The sequence below is a fragment of the Meriones unguiculatus genome, chromosome X, assembly GCF_030254825.1.
Source record: "Meriones unguiculatus strain TT.TT164.6M chromosome X, Bangor_MerUng_6.1, whole genome shotgun sequence".
In the NCBI taxonomy this organism is placed as follows: Eukaryota; Metazoa; Chordata; class Mammalia; order Rodentia; family Muridae; genus Meriones; species Meriones unguiculatus.
In genome coordinates this window covers 40,870,955-40,892,248 of record NC_083369.1, presented here as the reverse complement: position 1 = coordinate 40,892,248, position 21,294 = coordinate 40,870,955, and the positions used below count along the sequence as shown (strand labels likewise).

General features: G+C 37.3%; 1 protein-coding gene across 1 annotated transcript in view; it reads left to right on the top strand.

Annotated features, from left to right (window-relative positions):
- The window catches only part of F8 (coagulation factor VIII), a 146,299-nt gene that overhangs the window by 13,431 nt on the left and 111,574 nt on the right, over positions 1-21,294 (top strand). Inside the window, exons 4-9 of the mRNA XM_060375196.1 lie at positions 5,257-5,378; positions 6,418-6,540; positions 12,818-13,030; positions 15,094-15,162; positions 18,899-19,015; positions 19,565-19,786. Coding sequence (XP_060231179.1) covers positions 5,257-5,378; positions 6,418-6,540; positions 12,818-13,030; positions 15,094-15,162; positions 18,899-19,015; positions 19,565-19,786 — 866 coding nt within the window. The remainder of the gene's footprint in view (positions 1-5,256; positions 5,379-6,417; positions 6,541-12,817; positions 13,031-15,093; positions 15,163-18,898; positions 19,016-19,564; positions 19,787-21,294) is intronic.

Here is a 21,294-nt window from a genome sequence, read left to right as displayed (position 1 = left end):
AACAGCATTCTTTCAAGCTCAAAGTCTTTCGTTTTCATGAAGTTCAATTTATCTTATTTTTAACCTTACTTACATATGCTTTTGACATCATATGTAAGAAATACTTTCCATTAAAAAATCATTATGAGACAAAAAAAGAAATAGTTGCCAGATCTTAGTCTTCATTTTATTCTAGGCAATATATTTATAAATACATATATTTATACCAACATGTATATATATATATATACACATATTTGGATTTTTTCGAGAAAACGTTCCTCTGTTTAACAGAGCCCTGGTTGTCCTGGATTCATTTTGTAGACCAGGCTGGCCTTGAACTCACAGAGATCTGTCTGCCTCTGCCTCCCTGGTGCTGGGATTAAAGATGTGTACCACTACCAACCTAAGCAGTTTATACTTTTAACTCCTACATTAAGGTCTTTGATTCACTTGAAGTTTTTCTGTGTGTATAGTGTGAGTTTGTGTGTGTGTGTGTGTGTATGGTGTGGGAAAGGATGCAAGTTCATTCCATAGTTTGTATAGCCTGTAGCTGAGTATTATTAATGTTCTTAAAGCAGGAGTGGGCTGTTCTTAAAGCAGCAAGGCCAGGTACCTGATATCTTTTTGAAAATTTGGCTACTTATCTGTTTGGTTTTAACAATTAACATTAATATGATTATACATCAAGCAGTGTTTTGTATTATAATGTTAATCTAGTGTCTTGGCACAATGAATAATACTTTTGGCATAAAATTGAATTTAGGAGGTCTTAGAAATGACTTAAACATTTAAACATTTGCTTTATAAACATGAAGAACTGAGGTTATATCATTAGCAACCACATAAAATATTCTAGCACTGGGAAACAGGCAGGTGCCTGGAGCTTATCATATAGTCAGCATATCTGAATCAGTGAGCTCCAGTTTTAGTTTCAAAAAATAAGTTGGAATCCTGAGAGGTGACCCAGTGGTTTAGTTATTTCTGCTTTTGTGCAGGACCCAAGTTCTGTTCCCAGCACTCACAACCACCTGTGACTCCAGGTCTATGGGCTCCAAAGCCATCTTCTGGCTTCTGCAGCTACTTGTGCTCATGTGGCGTATATGCACACAGACACAAACATAGAATAAAGATAAAAATAAGGTAGAGACAGAGAGAGAAAACACCCAACATCAGCCTCTGACCTGCACACACGCACATATGCACACACACACCACACTAAAAGTGAATTTAATAAAGCAAATAATTTATTAGCTTTCTGTTATGCAGGAAGTTGTGTGTATTTACCAGGAAAAAAAAAACAGCAGAATTTTTGTTTTAATGATACTATTTATACTATTTTGACAACAGAATAAGCTGACTCTAAACACATCCTGACAAACTCTGCCAAAGTTTGAAAGGAAATTAAAATTTACACCTCTCTGAGCCATCTTTACAGCCCTCCATCTTTTATATTAAGAGTCCAAAATGTTTAAAATAAAAACACCATGATAATTACCTATTTCCGGATATGGGTGTGAGCCTTATTCACATCAAAATATTTGAAGAAAATAGGTAGAGAATGCGCAGTAGAACTAAGCAAACAAAATAGAAAAGAAAAAAGAATAAAAGTAACAAACTAGAGATGAATTTGATGAGTAAAAAAGGACATGAATTTCAATGGTGTGAAGAGATGTGAACTAGACGGAGGAATAAACTCAGTGAAAAAGGCATGAAATAATAGAAATACACATAGCCAAGAACAATGGTATAGACATTTTTAGAGATGGATAATATTAGAGTATGCTTAAATATACCCCTTTTTGCTGCTCAAGATAATAGCAGAAGGTAAGTAGTGAAGGCATTCCTTCCCTGACCTGCTGGTTCTTCCTTTCCCAAGAGTTAATTACAATTTACCAAGCAGCTGGCCTAGCTTCTATTTCATTAGGATATTTAAAGTTTTGCTATAAGGACTTTTGGACCCACCTGGCTTACTGAGTCAGGGAGGAGAATTAAAAAATCCCCAGGTGGATCACTAGGGGTCTGGTGGATCAAGGGAATGCTCCCCCACACCTTTTAACCACTCTTTAGTTTTCAAATCCATGTATCATCCTCACAAGAATGGAGAATCATCTTTGACTGTGTCTCCTCTATCCTCACAGAGACCTGCTTCTATGCTGGATACTCACCTTTGTCTTTTGACAGATTTTGCATGGGCAGAGTGAAACAGAACTTGTGGATACCTTGGCCATTAGCTTACCAACAGATTTCCTTTTATGAGCGTTGTTTCTCTGATGTGACATAGCATTATTCTACACTCAAACTCTCTGCAAGGCTTCAGATAGTCATGTGGGTGGAAGCACTACACAGAGGAAAAATTAATCCATACCTAGATTATGTGTATCTGCCTATCAGAATGAAGTATGGTCATGTCTAGCATGAAAGGAATCCAAAATAGTTACCATGATATGGAGAGGCAGGTTGGTCTCCATGGTAGGTAAAGACATATTAGGAACTCAGTATTGGTCTCTGTTCCTGTCATATTAAGAATAGGTGGCAACAGTAAATAAGTTAGCCTATGTAAAGATTAGTTAGCATGGATTGTAAGATATTTTGTCTGTGTTGTTTTGTGCTTCTTCAACAATGGAAAATTTCTGATAGCATTAACCTGTGGTATGAAGATCTATGTACTATAGAGACACTGATCTAATTTTTTTCTACTGGCTACTGACAAGAAAATAGTGGCATTTGTTGCTGAACATAATCTTATATAATAGACACAGTCTGTATATAACTGAACTCTGTGCAATTTCTCTTTTAATATACTGGACAATTAGTAACACTGGTTCAAGTTTGGCCCATTAGAGGCATTTTTCCTCTCTACCATTATATATTCACCAACAAATGGCTTCTGGTATACCAATAGTTATTTTTTATTTTATACCAGTGTATAATGTTGATCCATCTATAACCCCAGGGGAGTGCCTCTCCCCAGAAACTGGTCATCATCAGGTATTTCCTGCGAGGCTACAAGTATAATGAGGCAGAAATGGATGAGAGGGGCTACTGGTCCTCTGTTTATACAGTTAGTTTAAACCTTTGACTCCTGCAGTTCCCCCCATGCATTTCTCTGCAAATATACTCTATTTACTGGAAGAGCTTCCTTATCAACAACCCTTGGCTCTTGGCCCACAGCCAGTATAGAAAGTCTTTTGTCAAGGCCTTTTGTTGGCAGAGCCAATTAACTGGCTTTCAGGTATCCTGGAAACCCTGGAGTGGAGTGAAATTCAGGGCTAAGTGGAAGAGTGAGTCTTCCTTTGTGGCTAGATTGTTCTTCTAGCAGGTTTTTCTTTGTGTGAAAGGAACCAAAGCTGGTCACCACTTGAAAGTTCCCTTCTAGATGTTACTTTATTTGTTTGTTTATATTTATCTATCTGTTTATTTGTTTATTGGGTTTTTTGAGACAGGGTTTCTCTGTGTAGCCCTGGCTGTCCTGGAATTCACTTTGTATACCAGGCTGGCTCCAAACTCAGAGATCCACCTCTGCCTCTCAAGTGTTGGGATTAAAGCTTGCGTCACCGCTGCCCAGCTAGATGTTACTTTTCTTAGGAGGAAATCTGTCTCATTCTTTCATCTACTCCTTCCACCCTTACTTCTACATTTACAATACTCTAGCAGCCACAAAGTTTCTCTCTGAGAGGGTGTAGCCTTCTGTCTGATGTTTCTTTATGTTAGGCTCTCTCCTTTCTACTGTTCATTCCTTATGTTTCTGTTATGTATAGCTGAAGAGGACCTGCACACACATATGTGGCAGAGCAAGGCAGAATTTGTTCCCTTGGCAGACAGACACAGGTCTGTTTTGTTAAAAGAGTTAAGAGAGCACATTTCTCATCCTTACTGCTTGTTACAGCTTTGGGGTACAAACACAGGGACATGCTTGGTGGCTCTGCCATGGTATGTTCCCAGATGGATTTTCCCACAGTCACCATAGTGTTTCCATGATTTAGGTGTCTGCATGTCTTATGAAGGAGATCTTTAAAAAATGTTTTTGTTTTTTTTTTTTTTTCTCTCTCCATGTGGAGCTCCTGTCCCCTTCAGGTCTTTCTCTCTTCCCTTTCTTTCATAAGATTCCATGCTGGGCACAGGGGTCTTTTTTGAGACTGATAACTCCAAAGATAACCTAGAACCCCTGCACAGATGTAGCCCATGGCAGCTCAGTATCCAAGTGGATTCCCTAGTAATGGAAACAGGGACTGTCTCTGACATGAACTCAGTGGCTGGCTCTTTGATCACCTCCCCCTGAGGGGGGAACAGCTTTAACAGGCCACAGAGGAAGACAATGCAGCCAGTTCTGATGAGACCTGATTGACTAGGATCAGATGGAAGGGGAGGAGCACCTCCCCTATCAGTGGACTTGGGGAGGGGCATGGATGGAGATGAGGGAGGGAGGATGGGATTGGGAGGGGATGAGGGAGGGGGCTACAGTTGGGATACAGAGTGAATACACTGTAATTAATAAAAAAAATTAATTAAAAAGGTTTATTTTTCTTTCATGTGCCTGAGTATTTTGCCTGAATGTGCATGTACATGCATCGCATGTGTACAGAAGCTAGAAGAGGGTGTTTAATCTCCTGGAACTAGAGTTACAGACAGTTGAGAGTAACCACTGTGGGTTCTTGGAATTGAACCTGCAATCTCTGCCAAAGGAACAAGTACTCTTAACTACTGAGCCATCTCTCCATCCCTCTCATGAAGGAGTTTTTATAACCTTGCTCCCACCCTTTGTGTTTAATGCATTTATTGCATTTAAGTTTTCAAATTTGTAAGCAAGTCTCTGCCCAAGCTCAGAGGTTAGGGTTTCTATGCATTTATAGCAGACATAAAATTGTCCAAAACAAATTAGGTAAAAAATACTTCCAATTAACATTGTTCAAATACTGATAGTTTTGTTTGTCTTTACATGATTGTTATGGCTTTGGATGGATAAAGGTCCTGGTTGATGAAGTAAATGCGTGATTTCACAGCCCTTGAAACAAACACACAAAAAATTATTGCCTGAATTTTTCTAATTTTTCTTCCTTCCTTTGCATGCAAATAATATTGTGGAGAGGTGGGACAATATCTGAAGCAACAACTATAGAGAAGTGAAGGAAGCAAGTACAGGGTGCATGTGCAAGTTCTGATTTGCTTGTAGATATCAAAGGAGAGTGAGATGAAGAAAAGGGTTTCCAGCTGATTTTTGAAGTGGGGTCAAATAAAGTCCTTCAAAATGAATGACCTTTTCTTTTCTTTATCCAGATTTCTTCCTAGAATACCAACATCTTTTCCATTCAACACTTCCATCATGTACAAAAAGACTGTGTTTGTAGAGTACACGGACCACCTTTTCAACATTGCCAAGCCCAGGCCACCCTGGATGGGTAATGAAAATAATATTGTGTATATTAATTATGATACTAGGCACCTCATTTCCTTGAAAGAATTCCTAACCTCAGGGCTACACTTAGAGAGGATGATTACCAAAGGTTTTATTCTTTAACTGCTACTTTAACTGTTTATTTCAGGGAAATAAACTGGCTGTATTTTCTGTCTACCCTGCTTGGCTTCTACAAGCTTGGTCCTGGATTATTTCCTTTTCTTTCTCTTTTTGATCCTGTTTAAATAGATTAATAATAATAAAAAAAGAGAATACAAGAAAAAGATTCAGAGGATATCAGAGTTTGTTGTTAAAAGGGACTGAACTTGTTAACATTTAAAGCAATTACCATCTGTTAATATTTGAAGATTACTAGAAAAGATTTAGGCTTGATCAAAGTTCAAGAAAGAAGAATCCACAGAGTGCAGTTAAAAACTGGTCATCTTGGAAAAACAAGGGTATTTCATATATTCATGCCACTGACTCCAGCTCATTCAACAAACCATTTTTGGCATCTTATAAAAATATACACAGACTATAATGCTTAATTTTCTCTTAATTTCTGTGTCATGGACGCTCTACTCACTTGTCATAATCTGAAGTCAATCACAGGAATCACCTATGATCTCTCATTATTTTTTCCTCCCTTCTTTCCTCCCATAAATAAGGTCTTACATATTTTGTTCCCTGTATGACTCTACAATCTTATTTTCTATTATTGTAGTGCTCATCATGTTAATTCAGCCACCTTATTGAACTATACCAAATTTATTTATTCCCCAAGACTTTCGTATTTGTTTTATTTGCTTTTAATGTTGTTCTCCTATATAGCTGAATTAATGATCGTATTGAATGACTTGTCAGAAGTACTTTCTCAGAACAACCCTGAGGCTAAACTAGGCTTAGTAGAAAGCATAACTGCTGTTCATTAGTTTCAAAATGGCATGCTTTTCTACTTTGACTTTAACCCTCACTTTTACAATGAGAGCTGTTCTGGTATGCTATCCTTCAAGTAACTTTTCAGGGATATCTCATGTTAACAGGTCTACTGGGTCCTACCATTTGGACTGAGGTTCATGACACTGTGGTCATTACAGTTAAAAACATGGCTTCTCATCCCGTCAGTCTTCATGCTGTTGGTGTTTCCTATTGGAAAGCTTCTGAGGGTAAGTCAAATTCTCTCATATTGCCTTGTCATTCAAGTTATAGAAAGATGAGAATCATGTTCTTGATAATAAGGGCCATGTTACTCCATTTTGGATTACTATAAAATAAAACACTTAGGGGGACACCTTACAAGGTAAGAGGATTATTTAATAAATCATTCTGAGCTCTAAGAGCATAAGCTATGGGGACTGCTTCATTTAATATAGTATAATAAGTGATCAGAGATGTAAACACTGAAAAGGTTAAGAAGAAACCTTTTCTTCTTAAATGTCTCAATACTATCACACTGGGGCCAAGTCTCCAGAACAGGATAATTTGAGGGGCATTTCTAAACCATAACAATGTCACTCCTGGAACACAACGAGGCCCATCCAACCCTAAAACTTGTATTCTGAACCACTGTTCTACAGTTCACATATTTGTATAGATAATGTTGGATTTTGTTTATATAACTGGAAAGTTACATCAAGTGAACTGGGGATGGCTGGGTCCAAGGATTCAATGATGCCTTCAGCATCATTTCCGCCCCCCCTCAGGTTTTCTGCTCTGTATTCCTTCTTTTTCATTTTATTATTGGGCAGACTTCTTTAACATTATGAGAAAGCTAGCCACTGAAAACTCAAGATTTGCTTTGATTTTTACAGAAGGTGATAGTGATAAGAAAATATATTTTCCTGTACTTCTTGATGTTGGAAAATATGGAAGAGCTATATTGGGAAGAGGAACATCAGCCTTATTTAATCTTACTATAAAAAGGTCTTGTGCTACAAGAAAGAGAGTTTCACTAATATAAATTTCTATAAGTAGTTCTCAAGAAAGGCAAAGACTCAAGAAGCAAAGTGATCTTTAATTGAGGGCTCCAACATTCATGGACCCTGATGTTAGTTCTACCATTTGTACCTTAAAGTTACTGGAATGTAAATATTTCAAGATATTTGTATACATTGTATACAAATATTGTATACATTTGTTGTTTCCTGTAAGTGTACTTTTTAATCTATTTTATTTGGGGTCTTATACTTCTTTCTCCCTTTTCTACCCCAATCCCTTCCTACACTCCAACATCAGGTAGGAGAGAAAGACTATTAGTGGGAAGATGGCCATAGTTTTCTTAGCTACTTACTGCTGGTTAGGGTCATTGAGTTCCTTGGGGGCAAGTCCAATCTTTGTTTCAGGATATCTCCATCTTCTTTTCAAACTATATCAACACCTACCAGGAGCAGCAGTGAGGAGCAGCAGCCTTCAACTTCTTCTTGTAGCCCTCTTTCTCTTTCTGGGCTCTGGCATTTATTCCCTAGAGCCCCTTTCAGAGCCTGGACAATCTGAATTGACCCAATATCCCACACCTGGGATTAAAACAAACGTGTTTACATAACTGAGTTTTTAAAGATACCAAAAATTCAATTACAGTTTCCCTAGCATATGACATTATAACTAGTATTCAGTCATTGTTCTGTATAAGAACAAAGATGAAGAAAAACACCATTTGCTTTTTCTTCCTAAAATTGTGTTCCTCACCCACTGGAACTATTTTTTTCACAATTTATTCATTATATATCCCTATTGAAGCCCCCTTTCTCAACTCCCCACAGTCCCACCCTTTTTCCCCTTATGCACTTCCCCTAGTCCACTGAAAGGGGTAGTTCTCCACTATTGCCATCTGCCCGTAGCTTATCAAGTCTCATCAGGACTGCCTGGATCCTCTTTTTCCATGGCCTGGCAAGGCTGCATTACCAGGGGCAAGTGGTCAAAGAGCAGGCATTTGAGTTCGTGACAGAGACAGCCCCTGCTCCCCTTACTCAGAGATCCACAGGGAGACTGAGTTGCCAATCAGCTACATCTGAGCCGGGGGTCTAGGTCCTCCTCATGCATGGTCATCAATTGGTTCATCAGTCTCTGCAGGACCACCTGAGCTCAGATCCTTAGTCTTTGTTGTTCTCCTTGGGGGACTCCTGTCCCCTCCATGTCCCTCTATCCCCATACCCCTCTTCCATAAGACTCCTTGCGCTCTGCCCAAGAACTACTTTTTATGGCGGATGGAGTATAGCTCAGTTATAGAGAACTTTTCTATGTTTTATTCTTAATACTGGCAGTATGGAAGCCCCAACCATTACTAATAAATTTTGTTGGTACATACCTCTAATTTTAGCACTCAGGAGGCTGAACCAGGAGTATCACTATAAATTCTAGGCCAATCCAAGCTATAAAATAATATCTGATATTTTTAAAAATTGGTGCTTCTAAATATATTTCAAACCTTTTAGAGCCGGAACCTCCATGGTCACGGTGTTGGTCCAGAGATAAATAGTTGTTGATCTATGTATCTCCTCTTCTTGGCTGCAGTTAACTGGCCTAGAGATGGGTATCTAAGCTAGGCCAAAGAAAGAAATTCCCTCCTTTAGAACTTTGAAATGTCTGAGAAAGAATCTACTATTACCAGATAATCCAGTAACTTTTTGGACAAAGTCATGTTCTTACTCTGTAGATTTCTTATGACCCCCCTCAATGAGAAACATCCCCTATAATCTTATGTGTTTGAACACTTGATCCCCAATTGGTGAGGATATTTGGTGAAGTGATGGAACTGTTAGGACATAGAGCCTTGCTGAAGGAAATACATCAGTGGGAATGAGTTTGGGGAGTTTATGCCCTCACCTCCACCTCTAGTTAGGGCTATCTACTTCCTTTATGCAATTGAGATGTGATATCTCAGCTTCCTGCTCCAGATGCATGTGTCAGTGTCTTCCCTGCCAAAATGAACATTTAGCCCACTGGAACCATAAACCAAAATAAATTCTTTATGTTGTCTTTGTTTGGGCTATTTTATCACACACACACACAAATAAGATGTGACTCTTATTGTGTCAAGTTGATAATAAAAGCTAACCAGGACAGGTGGTGTAAGTTAAACATCCAGGCTTACCATAATGTTGCTGTTTTTATTCTAATCCCCTGTGTTCTCCCTTGTAGAATAAGGCTGAGAGTCCTAAAAATTCTATCATCAGCCTTCCTCTGCTCAGAAAATTTTCTAGGGAGCATCAAGCCTCATAATATGGGGATGAAATGGGATTCTCATCTTTCTGTAGAATATGACTTTTATAAGGAAAGGACTTTTAATGGTCTCTCATCTTGTTTTTCCTATGCTACTAGCCATTTAGCAGAAGATCAAGATGACATCATTGACATGTTTGGCCATGGTTCACACTCCAGCTAGCTTTAGGATGCTAGTTGACTCCAATACTGTCAAGATAGTCTATAGTCTATACTTGCAAATAAAGGAAATCATTAATAAATTATTGGAGCACATATTCTATATTATATACCATAAGTTGTCATTCTGAAATGGAAAGGTCCTACCTTGGGATTTTCAGACTAATATGGTCAAATAACAAACACACTTTCTACTCTTTGTAATTGCCTAATGGAAGAGGTAGAATTTGAGAAGACCCTTTAAAGATTCTGAAAATTTCCCCATGTTAGTGTAGAAACTCCCAAGTGCATTAACTTCATGAAAGGAGCCTTCTAGTGGCCAACGGGAATGAGATATACCTTTTACTCTGTAAATGTAAACTCTCTGCTACATAAATGTAAACCCGTTTACATTCTTAGCTTGTAGAGGAGCCTGATAAAGTAAATATTTAAGTAAATGAATAAAGTTGAAAAAATAGTAGCGTATTTATTATATATCTGTGTATATCTGAGTTTATGTATATATTCCATGTGCGTAGCCCACAGAGGTCAGAAGACAGTATTGTATTCCCTGGATCTGGAGTTATTTATAATAGTAAGCTGCTATGTGGGTGTTGGGAACTGAAGCCAGGTCCTCTGCAAGAACTGTAAGCACTCTTATCTGCTGAGCGTTATAGAGCCTCAAGAATGAAATTTTGACATTTTATTATAATATCTATGTCATCCATCAAATAGAGTGTTATCCCTCTAAATAAAAGCCTGATATTTAATAACCTCTCTCTCACATCTTAGTGTGGTCAGTACCTGTGTATGTAATAAGAATTAATAAAAAGGAAGCCATGAATTTGAAAAAGAGCAAGGAAGGCTATATGAGAGAGTTTGGAGGGAGGAAAGAGAGGAGGAATGATGTAATTATATTATCATCTCAAAAAATAAAAGACAGAGACAGGCAGATCTCTGTGAGTTTGAGGCCAGCCTGGTCTACAAAGCAAGTCCAGGACAGCCAAGACTACGCAGAGAAACCCTGTCTCAAAAAACCAAAAATAAAATAATAATAAAATAAAGGAAATGGCTTTAAAGTGCATATCCATGGTATATTTGTTATTAAATTGAGTTACATTAGGCAAAGGATGCAAGAATGGAAGCAGCATTACTGATTAACAGAATCTGGAGAACACAATTTTCACTACATATGTTAGGATTAGTGTACAAGTACCTTAGTACAATATAAGGTTTCTCCCCATAGCTGTTCCTTTTTAATCTTTCAAGTTAAGTTATAGAAAGTGTATTTCTCTCTGTGTGTCTCTCTTTCTCTCTTTCTCTCCCTGTGTGTGTGTGCTCATTTGGGCACAAGTCTGTATGTACAGGTGCATAAGAGTCCGTGTATGTAGTAGCCAGAGGACAATCTTGAATGCCATTTTTCAGGCATTGCTTACCTAAGTTTCTTTATTTCTTTATTTTATTTGGTTTTTTTTTTTTTTTGAGATTGGATTTCTTACTGGCCTGGAACTTAGCAAGCAGGCTAGGCTTGCTAGCCAGCAAGCCCCGGGGATCCAGCTGAATCTCCCTCCCCAATTTTGAAATTACAGGCATGTGATATTTGGCTCCCTCCCTCACATTTTTTATTAGTTCTTTGAAAATTGTATATATTTTATCATATTCACTCCAATTCCCACAATTCTTCTCAGACCTACCCCTCTTCTATACACATCCAACTCCATGTCTTTAAAAAAACATAAAGTCAAATTTGTGCTGCTCATATACTCTTGGATATGAGGCCTTTCATTGGAACACAGTCAACCTATACCAAGGGTCACACCCTTTAAGAAAACTAACTCTCCCTTTCCTGATAGCTATCAATTGCTAGTAGCTCCTCAGCTAGGGAATGGAGATTTATGCTCACCTCCCATCTCCATGCTAGGATTCTTTTTATAAATCTGGCTTGAACTTGTGCAGGATTTCTGGCAATTCATACTCACTGGTACAATAGTAGCACAAATGTAATGGGGGTATCCAGGTACTTTGTGATTAGATTTAAATCTTCCACAAGATTAAACCTGTATTTGGTATCATTTAGCCTAAGAACCTTTGGCTAAATAGGTCATAGACCCTAGGAGAAGAACCCACCACTTTTCTGCTAAATAGACATAGTACTAAGCCTACTCTTAAGACTTATTGATATGCCTATAGGTTAGTGCATCTCTCAATCCTCATAGAGAAGATTCTTCTTTTTTTTATGTAGGTGGCTACTAAAGCACAGACTTATACAGGTCAAGGTTCAGAGAATGAGAAACTATGGAATTCTCATCCATAAGTAGAACATATATTCCACATCCCATTCATTCAAGGCTTAGGGATCACTGTAAAAAAAAAAAAAAACAAAAAACAAAAAACAACAACAACAACAACAACAAAAAACTTCCAAGAGCCAGAGGCAGTGGATAACTACAGGGAAGCACTGTCTTTTGGATACAACAGAAAAGTTTACATATGAATTTACATTGGTTGTGGATTGTAACAGCTTATCTTTTTATTTGTTTGTTTTGTTGAAGCAGGGTTTTGCTATGTAGCTCTAACTGTCCTGGAAATCGCTCTGTAGACCAGGCTGGTCTTGAGGCTGAGCTTATCTTTTTTTAAACAGTAGTTTGGGGCATCAAACTCAGGTTCTTATACTTTTTAAAAACAAGAACAGATTTTTTATGGATAAATAATAGTTGCATATCTTTTGGAAGTACAATATAGTGTTTTGATATGCTGTCTTTTAAAACTTAAATTTTAAAGTAAATCATATATTTAAAAATATACATTTTATAATATACTTATAAACTTACAGTTATTTTAAGAACTTACAGTTATTTATATGTTGTACATACTACTGGTATATGTTTAATATAAATATTATATAATATTTAAAACAATTTGAACATATCTATCTCCTTGAACATTTTATCATTTCTTTATGGCAAAAGCTTTCAAAATCCTGGAAGTCTATTTCTTATATAGAATCCATTAGTAACTGTGAGGTTAATATGTTTCTGCGTGAACAGTAGACACAAATAAAGGCAATTTTATACCTTTTTCCTTTAGGAGATGAATATAAAGATCATACAAGCCAAATGGAGAAGGAAGATGATAAAGTTTTTCCTGGTGAAAGTTATACCTATGTTTGGGAGGTCCTGAAAGAGAATGGTCCAATGGCTTCAGACCCTCCATGTCTCACCTATGCATATCTATCTCATGTGGATCTGGTGAGAGATTTGAATTCAGGCCTCATTGGAGCTCTGCTAGTATGTAAAGAAGGTAACTATAATGAAGAATGGAATTGAGATGAAACAGAAGGACAAAAACAACACAATCTGTTAATATCATAACTGTGAGCCTTTAAATTCTTTTTTTTTAAAATTCTTTATTCTAAAAAGGGCTTCTTTTCCCTGGAATTATACTCATAGAAAAGAGAATAATCGAGTTTTTTTTTTTAAGCAACAATGTCTATCTTATGTAATCCCAGTGAACTCTAGCTCAAGAACATCCAAGATCTGCAATTAGATCTCTATTTCCAAATAATTGCTGTATTCCACCTGAAATCTGTGTGTTATCTCAGCAGTGTTTCTTCTCTCCTTTGCTTTTTGAAAACTTTGAGTTTTCTTAAAAGTTTCATGGAAGCACACATACTTGTATGTGTGACCAATGACATAGTAACTGGATCAAATACTTAGTTTGTCAGCCAAAGGTATACACAAATCTGAGAAAATATGCAGTCACTCATATCTTGTCATTTTAATGATAGTTTTGTTTACCTATTAATTTATAGTTTAATAGCATAAACTTATAAAGAAGTAAACTTATAATTTGATTTTAGTTATTTTGTATGGAAAATCAGCTGGAGCTGATTTTGTTCTAGTTATCTATTGCTCAATAACTATATAATTTGATGGATCAAAGCAACAATAATATGTTGTTTCTGTTAGTTTTCTTGGGTGTCATGGAGTTTGGAACTGTCATATGTATGGATGCGTAAGTTATAGTCAAGACAGTGGTCAGATATGAGATCACCTCAAAGGTATTTCATATGTCTTACATCTATGCTTGGAAGACTTAACTGAGCTCATCTCCACATGATGTGTTCAGCATAGGCAATAAAGGGGAGCCAGACATTTTATATGGTCTCAAGAAATAGTTCATTGGAAGATGCACTGTAATTTCTGATCATTTCTGTTTCATTTTCTTAGGTTATTTCATTAAAGCTGGTTCATTTTGATGGAGGATAGACAAAGAATTTAGCAACATACCTTTTCTGAATAATAATAAATATGTTTCAGAAGAGAGGGAGAAGACTAAAGTTTATAATTTCTTCATTTAGAAACGTGGTCACTTATATTGAGTTCAGTCTTATAGCCACAATTAATAACAAAACAAAATCCCACAAATGTGTTATTTGTGTGACCATAAAGAGTGGTGACACATATGGTATACAAGTAAGTTAACAAGCAAATAGTTTTGGCCAGAATCAATCACTAGTGGTCTAATTCCGGATAAGATGAAGTAAACACATTTTGCTCTTTATCTTTGACTGAATTCAATGATTAAAAATATGACCAAAAAAAATTGCACCCTAGCTCTTTGAAATTTTAAAAGTAAGAGAAAGCACCAGAATTCAAAGGACCAGCAAACTGATATGGAGATTACCTTTTTCTCCATTGCAGTATCCTCCAATCTGTAGTAAAACACAGCTTGAAACTTAAAAATGAGCACTGTGTCTCAAAGAGAAATCTGAGAACTGGAAAGGTAACATTAGTGTTCAGAGGGAAGGGAGAAATAAGTTTTCACTCCTTTCCTCCATATTTTCATGGCCAAACTCCGGTTATGTCCATGGCAGAGACAATGGCTGGCAACAGAAGCCTATAGGATCCAAAAAGCAAAGGAAAAGGATCTGGTTCAGATGTGAGAGTTGGTACCTTCTGGTTAAGGAACCAAAAAACAAGAGATAGCTCTGCGTTTTCTAGCTTAGAAAACTAGAAAATAATGAGAAATTCTTTTTTGTGGCTGAATTTTTTGTGTTTTATTTTGGCTTGTATATTTGTATTTTAAACTCCATTTTCTAGCAATTCATTTTTTTTTATTTCACAAAAGTGATGATTTATAAGAAATTAGAAACTTATATAAGTAACCATCTATCTTAGATAATTTTAGACATACCAATTTAAAGGACATGACACCAAAGAACATTACAGCAATACTAGCATTAGGCTGAGTACTTAATTTGTCAATACTCAAATGGTTTCTGAAGAAATTGCTCCCCCTTGTGGCAATTTTCTATAATGGCATTTTAAATTGACAATAAATGCTTTTACTTTCTCTTTCAGGCACTCTGTCCAAAGAAAGAACACAGACGTTGTACCACTTTGTACTACTTTTTGCTGTATTCGATGAAGGTTAGTTAGCTTCAATCAGACATGTGAATTCCTAAAAGAAGGTATATCTTATATAGGTATACCTATATAATAAATAGGTATATCTAGTGTTGGAGAAATGGGCTACTCATGTTCAGAAAAAGTCATGTTGATTATAGGAAGACTATAAACTATATTAGTATTCATGAGTAAAGGAAATAGGGGACAAGAATGACTCTAAGACCTAAGTTCCAATTCTATCTATGAAGTAAGAAAAAAAGGACCTTGATTTTAAGTAATAAATACCTTTGGCTCTACTTCATTTTTTTAAAATAATTAATCTATTTATGTATTTATTTATTTATTTGTTTATTACAATTTATTCACCTTGTATCCCTGCTGTAGCCCTGTCCCACATCTCCTCCCAGTCCTACCCACTCTCCCTCTTCTCCCCCTGTGCACTTTCCCTAGTCCACAGATAACAGATATCCTCTTCCCCTTCCATCTGACCCTAGTCTATCAGGTCTCATCAGGACTGGATGCATTGTCTTCCTCTGTGGCCTGGTAAGGCTGCCCCCTCCTCAGAGAGAGGTGATCAAAGAACCAGCCACTGCCCCCCTTTCTAGGGAACTCACTTGGAAACTGAGCAGCCTTATGATCTTCCTCTGAGCAGGAGGTCTATGTCCTCTCTATACATGGTCGTTGGTTGGAGTATCGGTCTCTGCAGGCCCCCCTGGGTGCAGATTTTTTTGGCTCTGTTGGTCTCCTTGTGGAGTTCCTGTTCCTTCCAGGTCTTTCTATCTCCCTCTTCTTCCATAAGGTTTCCTGCACTCTGCCCAAAGTTTGGCTATGAGTCTCAGAATCTCCTTTGATACCCTGATGGAAGGCTCCTGTCCTGTTCCTTGTCTTCTACTTCCGATATTTATCCTGTCTGCCCTTCTGAGTAAGGTTTCAGCTTCTTCAGACCTCCTAGCAGCTTTATTTGTAATAGCCAGAATCTGGGAACAACCCAGATGCCCCTCAACTGAAGAATGGATACAGAAATTGTCAGACATTTATATACTGGAATACTACTCAGCAATTAAAAATGAGGAAATCATGAAATTTGCAGGCAAATGGTGGAAACTAGAAAAGATCACCCTGAATAAGGTATCCCAGAAGCAGAAAGAGACACATGGTATATACACACTTATAAGTGGATATTAGACATATAACATAGGATAAACATACTAAAATATTTTAAGGTAGCATTTTTAAAATTTTTTTCACAATTTTTTCATGATTTATCCCAATTGAAGCCCCCTCCTTCAACTCCCTCTACTCTCACCCTCCCTCCATCTATCTTCTTCTCCTAGTCCACTGAAAAGGGGGAGTTCTCCACCATTGCCATCTGCCTGTAGCTTGTTAAGTCTCATCAGGACTGCCTGGATCCTCTTCCTGTGTGGCCTGGCAAGGCCACATCACCAGGGTTGAATGATCAAAGAGCAGGCAACCGAGTTCATGACAGAAGCAGCCGCTGCTCCCCTTACTTGGAGATCCATATGGAGACTGACCTGCCAATTGGCCACATCTGAGCAGGGGGTCTAGGTCCTCTCCATGTATGGTCCTTGGTTGGTGCATCAGTCTCTGCAGGAGCCCCTGGGCTCAGATCCTTTAGCTTTGTTGGTCTCCTTGTGGGGCTCCTGTCCCCTTCATGTCCCTCTATCCCCATACCCCTCTTCCATAAGACTCCCTGTGCTCTGCCCAAAGTTTGGCCATGAGTCTCAGCATCTGCTTCTTCCCCCATTGGGTGGAGCCTTTCAGAGGAGCCTCTATAGTAGGCTACTATCCTGTTTCCTCTCTTCCACCACTTCTGGTGTCTATTCTGATTGCCATCCTGAATGAGATTTAAGCATCGTCCCTAGCATTTAGTTTCTTTAGGTCTATAGATGGCTATCCTGTGTTATATAGCTAATATCCACTTATAAGTGAGCGTACACCATGCATATCTTTCTGTTCCTGGGTTACCTCACTCAGGATGATCTCTTCTAGTTCTATTTAATTGCCTGCAAATTTCATGAGTTTCTTATTTTTAATAGCTGAGTGGTATTACACTGTGTAAATGTACCACACTTTCTGTATCCATTCCTCCATTTGAGGACATCTAGGTTTGTGGTGGTTCTACTTCTTAAATACCTTATTTTAAAATCAGTTCTCTCCTTTCATCCTGTGGGTTCCAGGGATGGAATTTGACTTGGTGGCAGGCACCGTTACCCACAGAGGCATCTTGCTAGCTCTTAAGCGCCTTCTTTTAATAATTATCTATTGCTATGTATACAACATTAGGCAAATTACTTACCTCTCTGCATCATTTTCTTCACATTTAAAATTGAAATAATATTTTTATAGGATTATTGTAGAAATTAATTGGTTTAACTTAAGTAATTTAGAACACTGTGGCAGAGTAGGTATATAATTCTCTCTTTTTATCTAGTTATACTGTTTTCTTCTTATTTGAGGCCATGTCATCTTGACCTTGACTAGTCTCTTTTTTTGTTTTTTATATTTCTTTTTTTATTAATTATACTTTATTCACTTTGTATCCCCCCTGTAGCTCCCTCCTTCCTCCCATCCCAATCCCTCCCTTCCTCCACCCTCTGCATGCATGCCCCTCCCCAAGTCCACTGATAGGGGAGGACTTCTTTTCCTTCCTTCTGATTCTAGTCTATTAGGTCTCATCAGGAATGGCTGCATTGTCTTCCTCCGTGGCCTGGTAAGGCTGCTTCCCCCTCAGGGGGAGGTAATTAAAGAGCAGGCCAATCAGTTCATGTCAGTACCTGATCCTATTACAATGGAACCCACTTGGACACTGAACTGCCATGGGCTACATCTGTGCAGGGGTTCTAGGTTATCTCCATGCATGGTTCTTGGTTGGAGTATCAATCTCAGGAAAGACCCCTGTGCTCAAATTTTTTGGTTCTGTTGTTCTCCTTGTGGAGTTCCTGTCCTCTCCAGATCTTACTTTTTCCCCACTTCTTTCGTAAGATTCCCTGTACTCTGCCCGAAGGTTGGCTATAAGTCTCAGTATCTGCTTTGATAGTCTGCAGAGTCAGAGCACAGGAGACAACTTCCTGAACAGAACACCAACAGCACAGGCTCTAAGATCAACAATCAATGAATGGGACCTCTTAAAACTGAAAAGCTTCTGTAAAGCAAAGGATACTGTCATCAGAACAAAATGACTGCCTAAAGATTGGGAAAGGATCTTCACCAACCCTATATCTGACAGAGGACTAATATCCAGTATATATAAAGAACTCAAGAAGGTTTTTTTTATATACTATATATTTTTTTAATAAAGCAGCCTAAGAAATTTTCAGTGCTTCAGCTTTTGTTAGTTTGGAGAGGAGTTTGGGAAACCTTCAAGTTCCTGGGGTTTCCTTGCTATAAAATAGGATAAAGCAATTTATGACAAGACCCTTTTAATTTATGATGACCCTTTTAAAAATCTATCATCTAACTTGGAAAATAAAATTCTTGTGGTTCAAACTAACCAGTATTCTCCCTTCTCCTAGTTATCATTAGCCATTACTCTTCTTCACCTATCTCTATGAACAAATACAGGGAGAATTAGTTTGAAAAAAAAAGTAATTTCCTTCTCAGTGACTGTGCTTACTCTGCTGACAGAAATTCAGAATGTGAATAGTCTGTGTCACAAAGGGGGAAAAGAAAGAAGGAAAGGGGTAGTCTACTTCATGAAACAGAGTTCAACTAACCTCATTTTTCCCTCTCTCACCAGGGAAGAGCTGGCACTCAGAAATAAAGGACTCCTTTACACAGTCTATGGATTCTGCATCTTCAAGAGACTGGCCTAAAATGCACACAGTCAATGGCTATGTAAACAGGTCTCTGCCAGGTATGTACATGGCTGCCCAACAATCCTCAGGGTTTTGGGAATTCAAAACCGTTAACTTTTTTCTGCAGCTTTCAGAGACTTCTACATTTGAATAAAAAGCCCACTGAATTCTAGCTTCTGGTTTTTATTTTTTGTTTTGTTTATATATGAAAGAAGAGGAAATAGACTGATAATATAGTAGAGCAATATCTTTAAAAGGGATCTAATGGAAAGATTATTTTAAAGTTATAATTTAGAGCCAAATGATTAATCAGCTTTGGGGAATAATAGAAAATGTTATCAGCCATGGAAGGCCTTAGAAACCACTGAATATATACTACAGCAAAACTGAAGTTTAAATTAAAAAACATGCTCGTGTTATTTAGCAGTATGATTGTCATTTGTGACCTTGGCAAGAGCCATTGGTTTGTTAGTACCCTAACTAACTTCCATGGTAACTTTGTGTATAAGCAAAGGTAGCAGTAAAATTTCTAGGGTCATTTTGTCCAAATATTTTTAGTTTTATGTTCCTTATTTCTTTGTCATAGCTGTGTCATTCCCATTTTCCAGGTCTGATTGGATGCCATAGAAAATCAGTCTACTGGCATGTGATTGGAATGGGCACCACCCCTGAAGTACACTCAATATTCCTCGAAGGTCACACATTTCTTGTGAGGAACCACCGTGAGGCTTCCTTGGAGATTTCACCAATAACTTTCCTTACTGCTCAAACACTTTTGACAGATCTTGGACAGTTCCTGCTATTTTGTCATATCTCTTCCCATAAGCATGGTACTACTATCTTAGATCTTTAAAAAAAAGTACTATAAAAGATTCCATTCTAATTTTAGTGAAATTACCTGAGCAGAATACAATACAGTGTGTTTCAGGAATGACATTATATAGTTATGATTATGTTAGACTTCAATTGAAATCTAATTAAAGATTTTTGTGTTGACTATAGAAGGATTTTATTGTTAGTACAATAGTATTGTGGGGTTTTGGTTAAATGTATGTGACAGAAGGAGACATAGTTTACAAATGAATGAAACAGGAAAAATGAAAGACAGTATGCTAGTGGTTTTACAGCCTGAACTCATTAACTAGGCTTCAGCTATGGGAAGAGGTAAAGAAATGTTTCTATACAGGGAAATGAGGTATCTCATGAAGTTTTCAAGGGCTTTTTGATGGAGGTTTTGCAAACCAGTAAAGGGCAAATGTAAGCAAGTTGGGACAATTGTGACTACAGTGTAACTCCTGGTCACATGACTTTATAGGTAGTAGCTGGGCAAATTCATATTGAATAATCATTTTACTTTCATTTTCTTTCTTGTATATTAACTTTGTTAATTTTTTAAATCTTGTATCAACCTATAGCTTTTTCTTGGTTATGTCCATTTAAGGCTGAGTTAGTTTTATTGCCAGAACAGAACATCAAAAATAGGGTAAATTTATAATAAATAGAAAGTTATTGTCTCACACAGTTCAAGAGCCTAGGAAATCCAATATCAAGATGTCATTTCCAGGGAGTGGTAGCACACACCTGTAATCCCAGCACTGTGGGAGGCAGAGGCAGGTGGATCTTTGTGAGTTCAAGGCCAGCCTGGTCTACAAAGTGAGTCTAGGGTTACACAGAGAAACCCTGTCTCAAAAAAAAAAGATGTAATTTTTTGATAGGAGATTTCTTTTTGTCTTATGTTACAGAAAAAATGATACACATGGCAGAGGAACAAAAGAGAAAGAGTGAAAGAGAGATAACAAGCCATTCTTGAAGTAACAAAATTAGTTCATCAATGAAATCGATACAAAATAGTTTTACATGGACCTACTTGCTAAGAACATCCAAATGGCAATTAAATTTCAACTTGAGTTTAGGAGAGGGCAAGCATTCAGCCTATAGTAAGATCTGTTAGAGAAACTATGTTGAGACCCTTAATTTATATCCTTAACATTAAGGAAATATGTTTTCTTCACTTAACATTTCATTTCTTGGTTACCTTAAAAAGGGGTTTGATCTTGCCATGTGTTTATTGTTATTATCCTATATATTTTTATAATTGACCTTTTTCTACTTTTTTATAGTAATGAAAAATATATTATACCTTTTCTGGCTCATATTTGTGGAATTTTGACAAGAAAATATAGATAAATAAGTCATTTACTTGTATGCTGTTTAGTCATTGTCAAGTTGGAGCCTGATAAATGTGACAGTTTATATTTGTTAATTCCTTTTGACTATTCTCTAATTTTAATATTTATTTTCCATAAAAATAATTATTCTAATTGAACCATTCAAAATA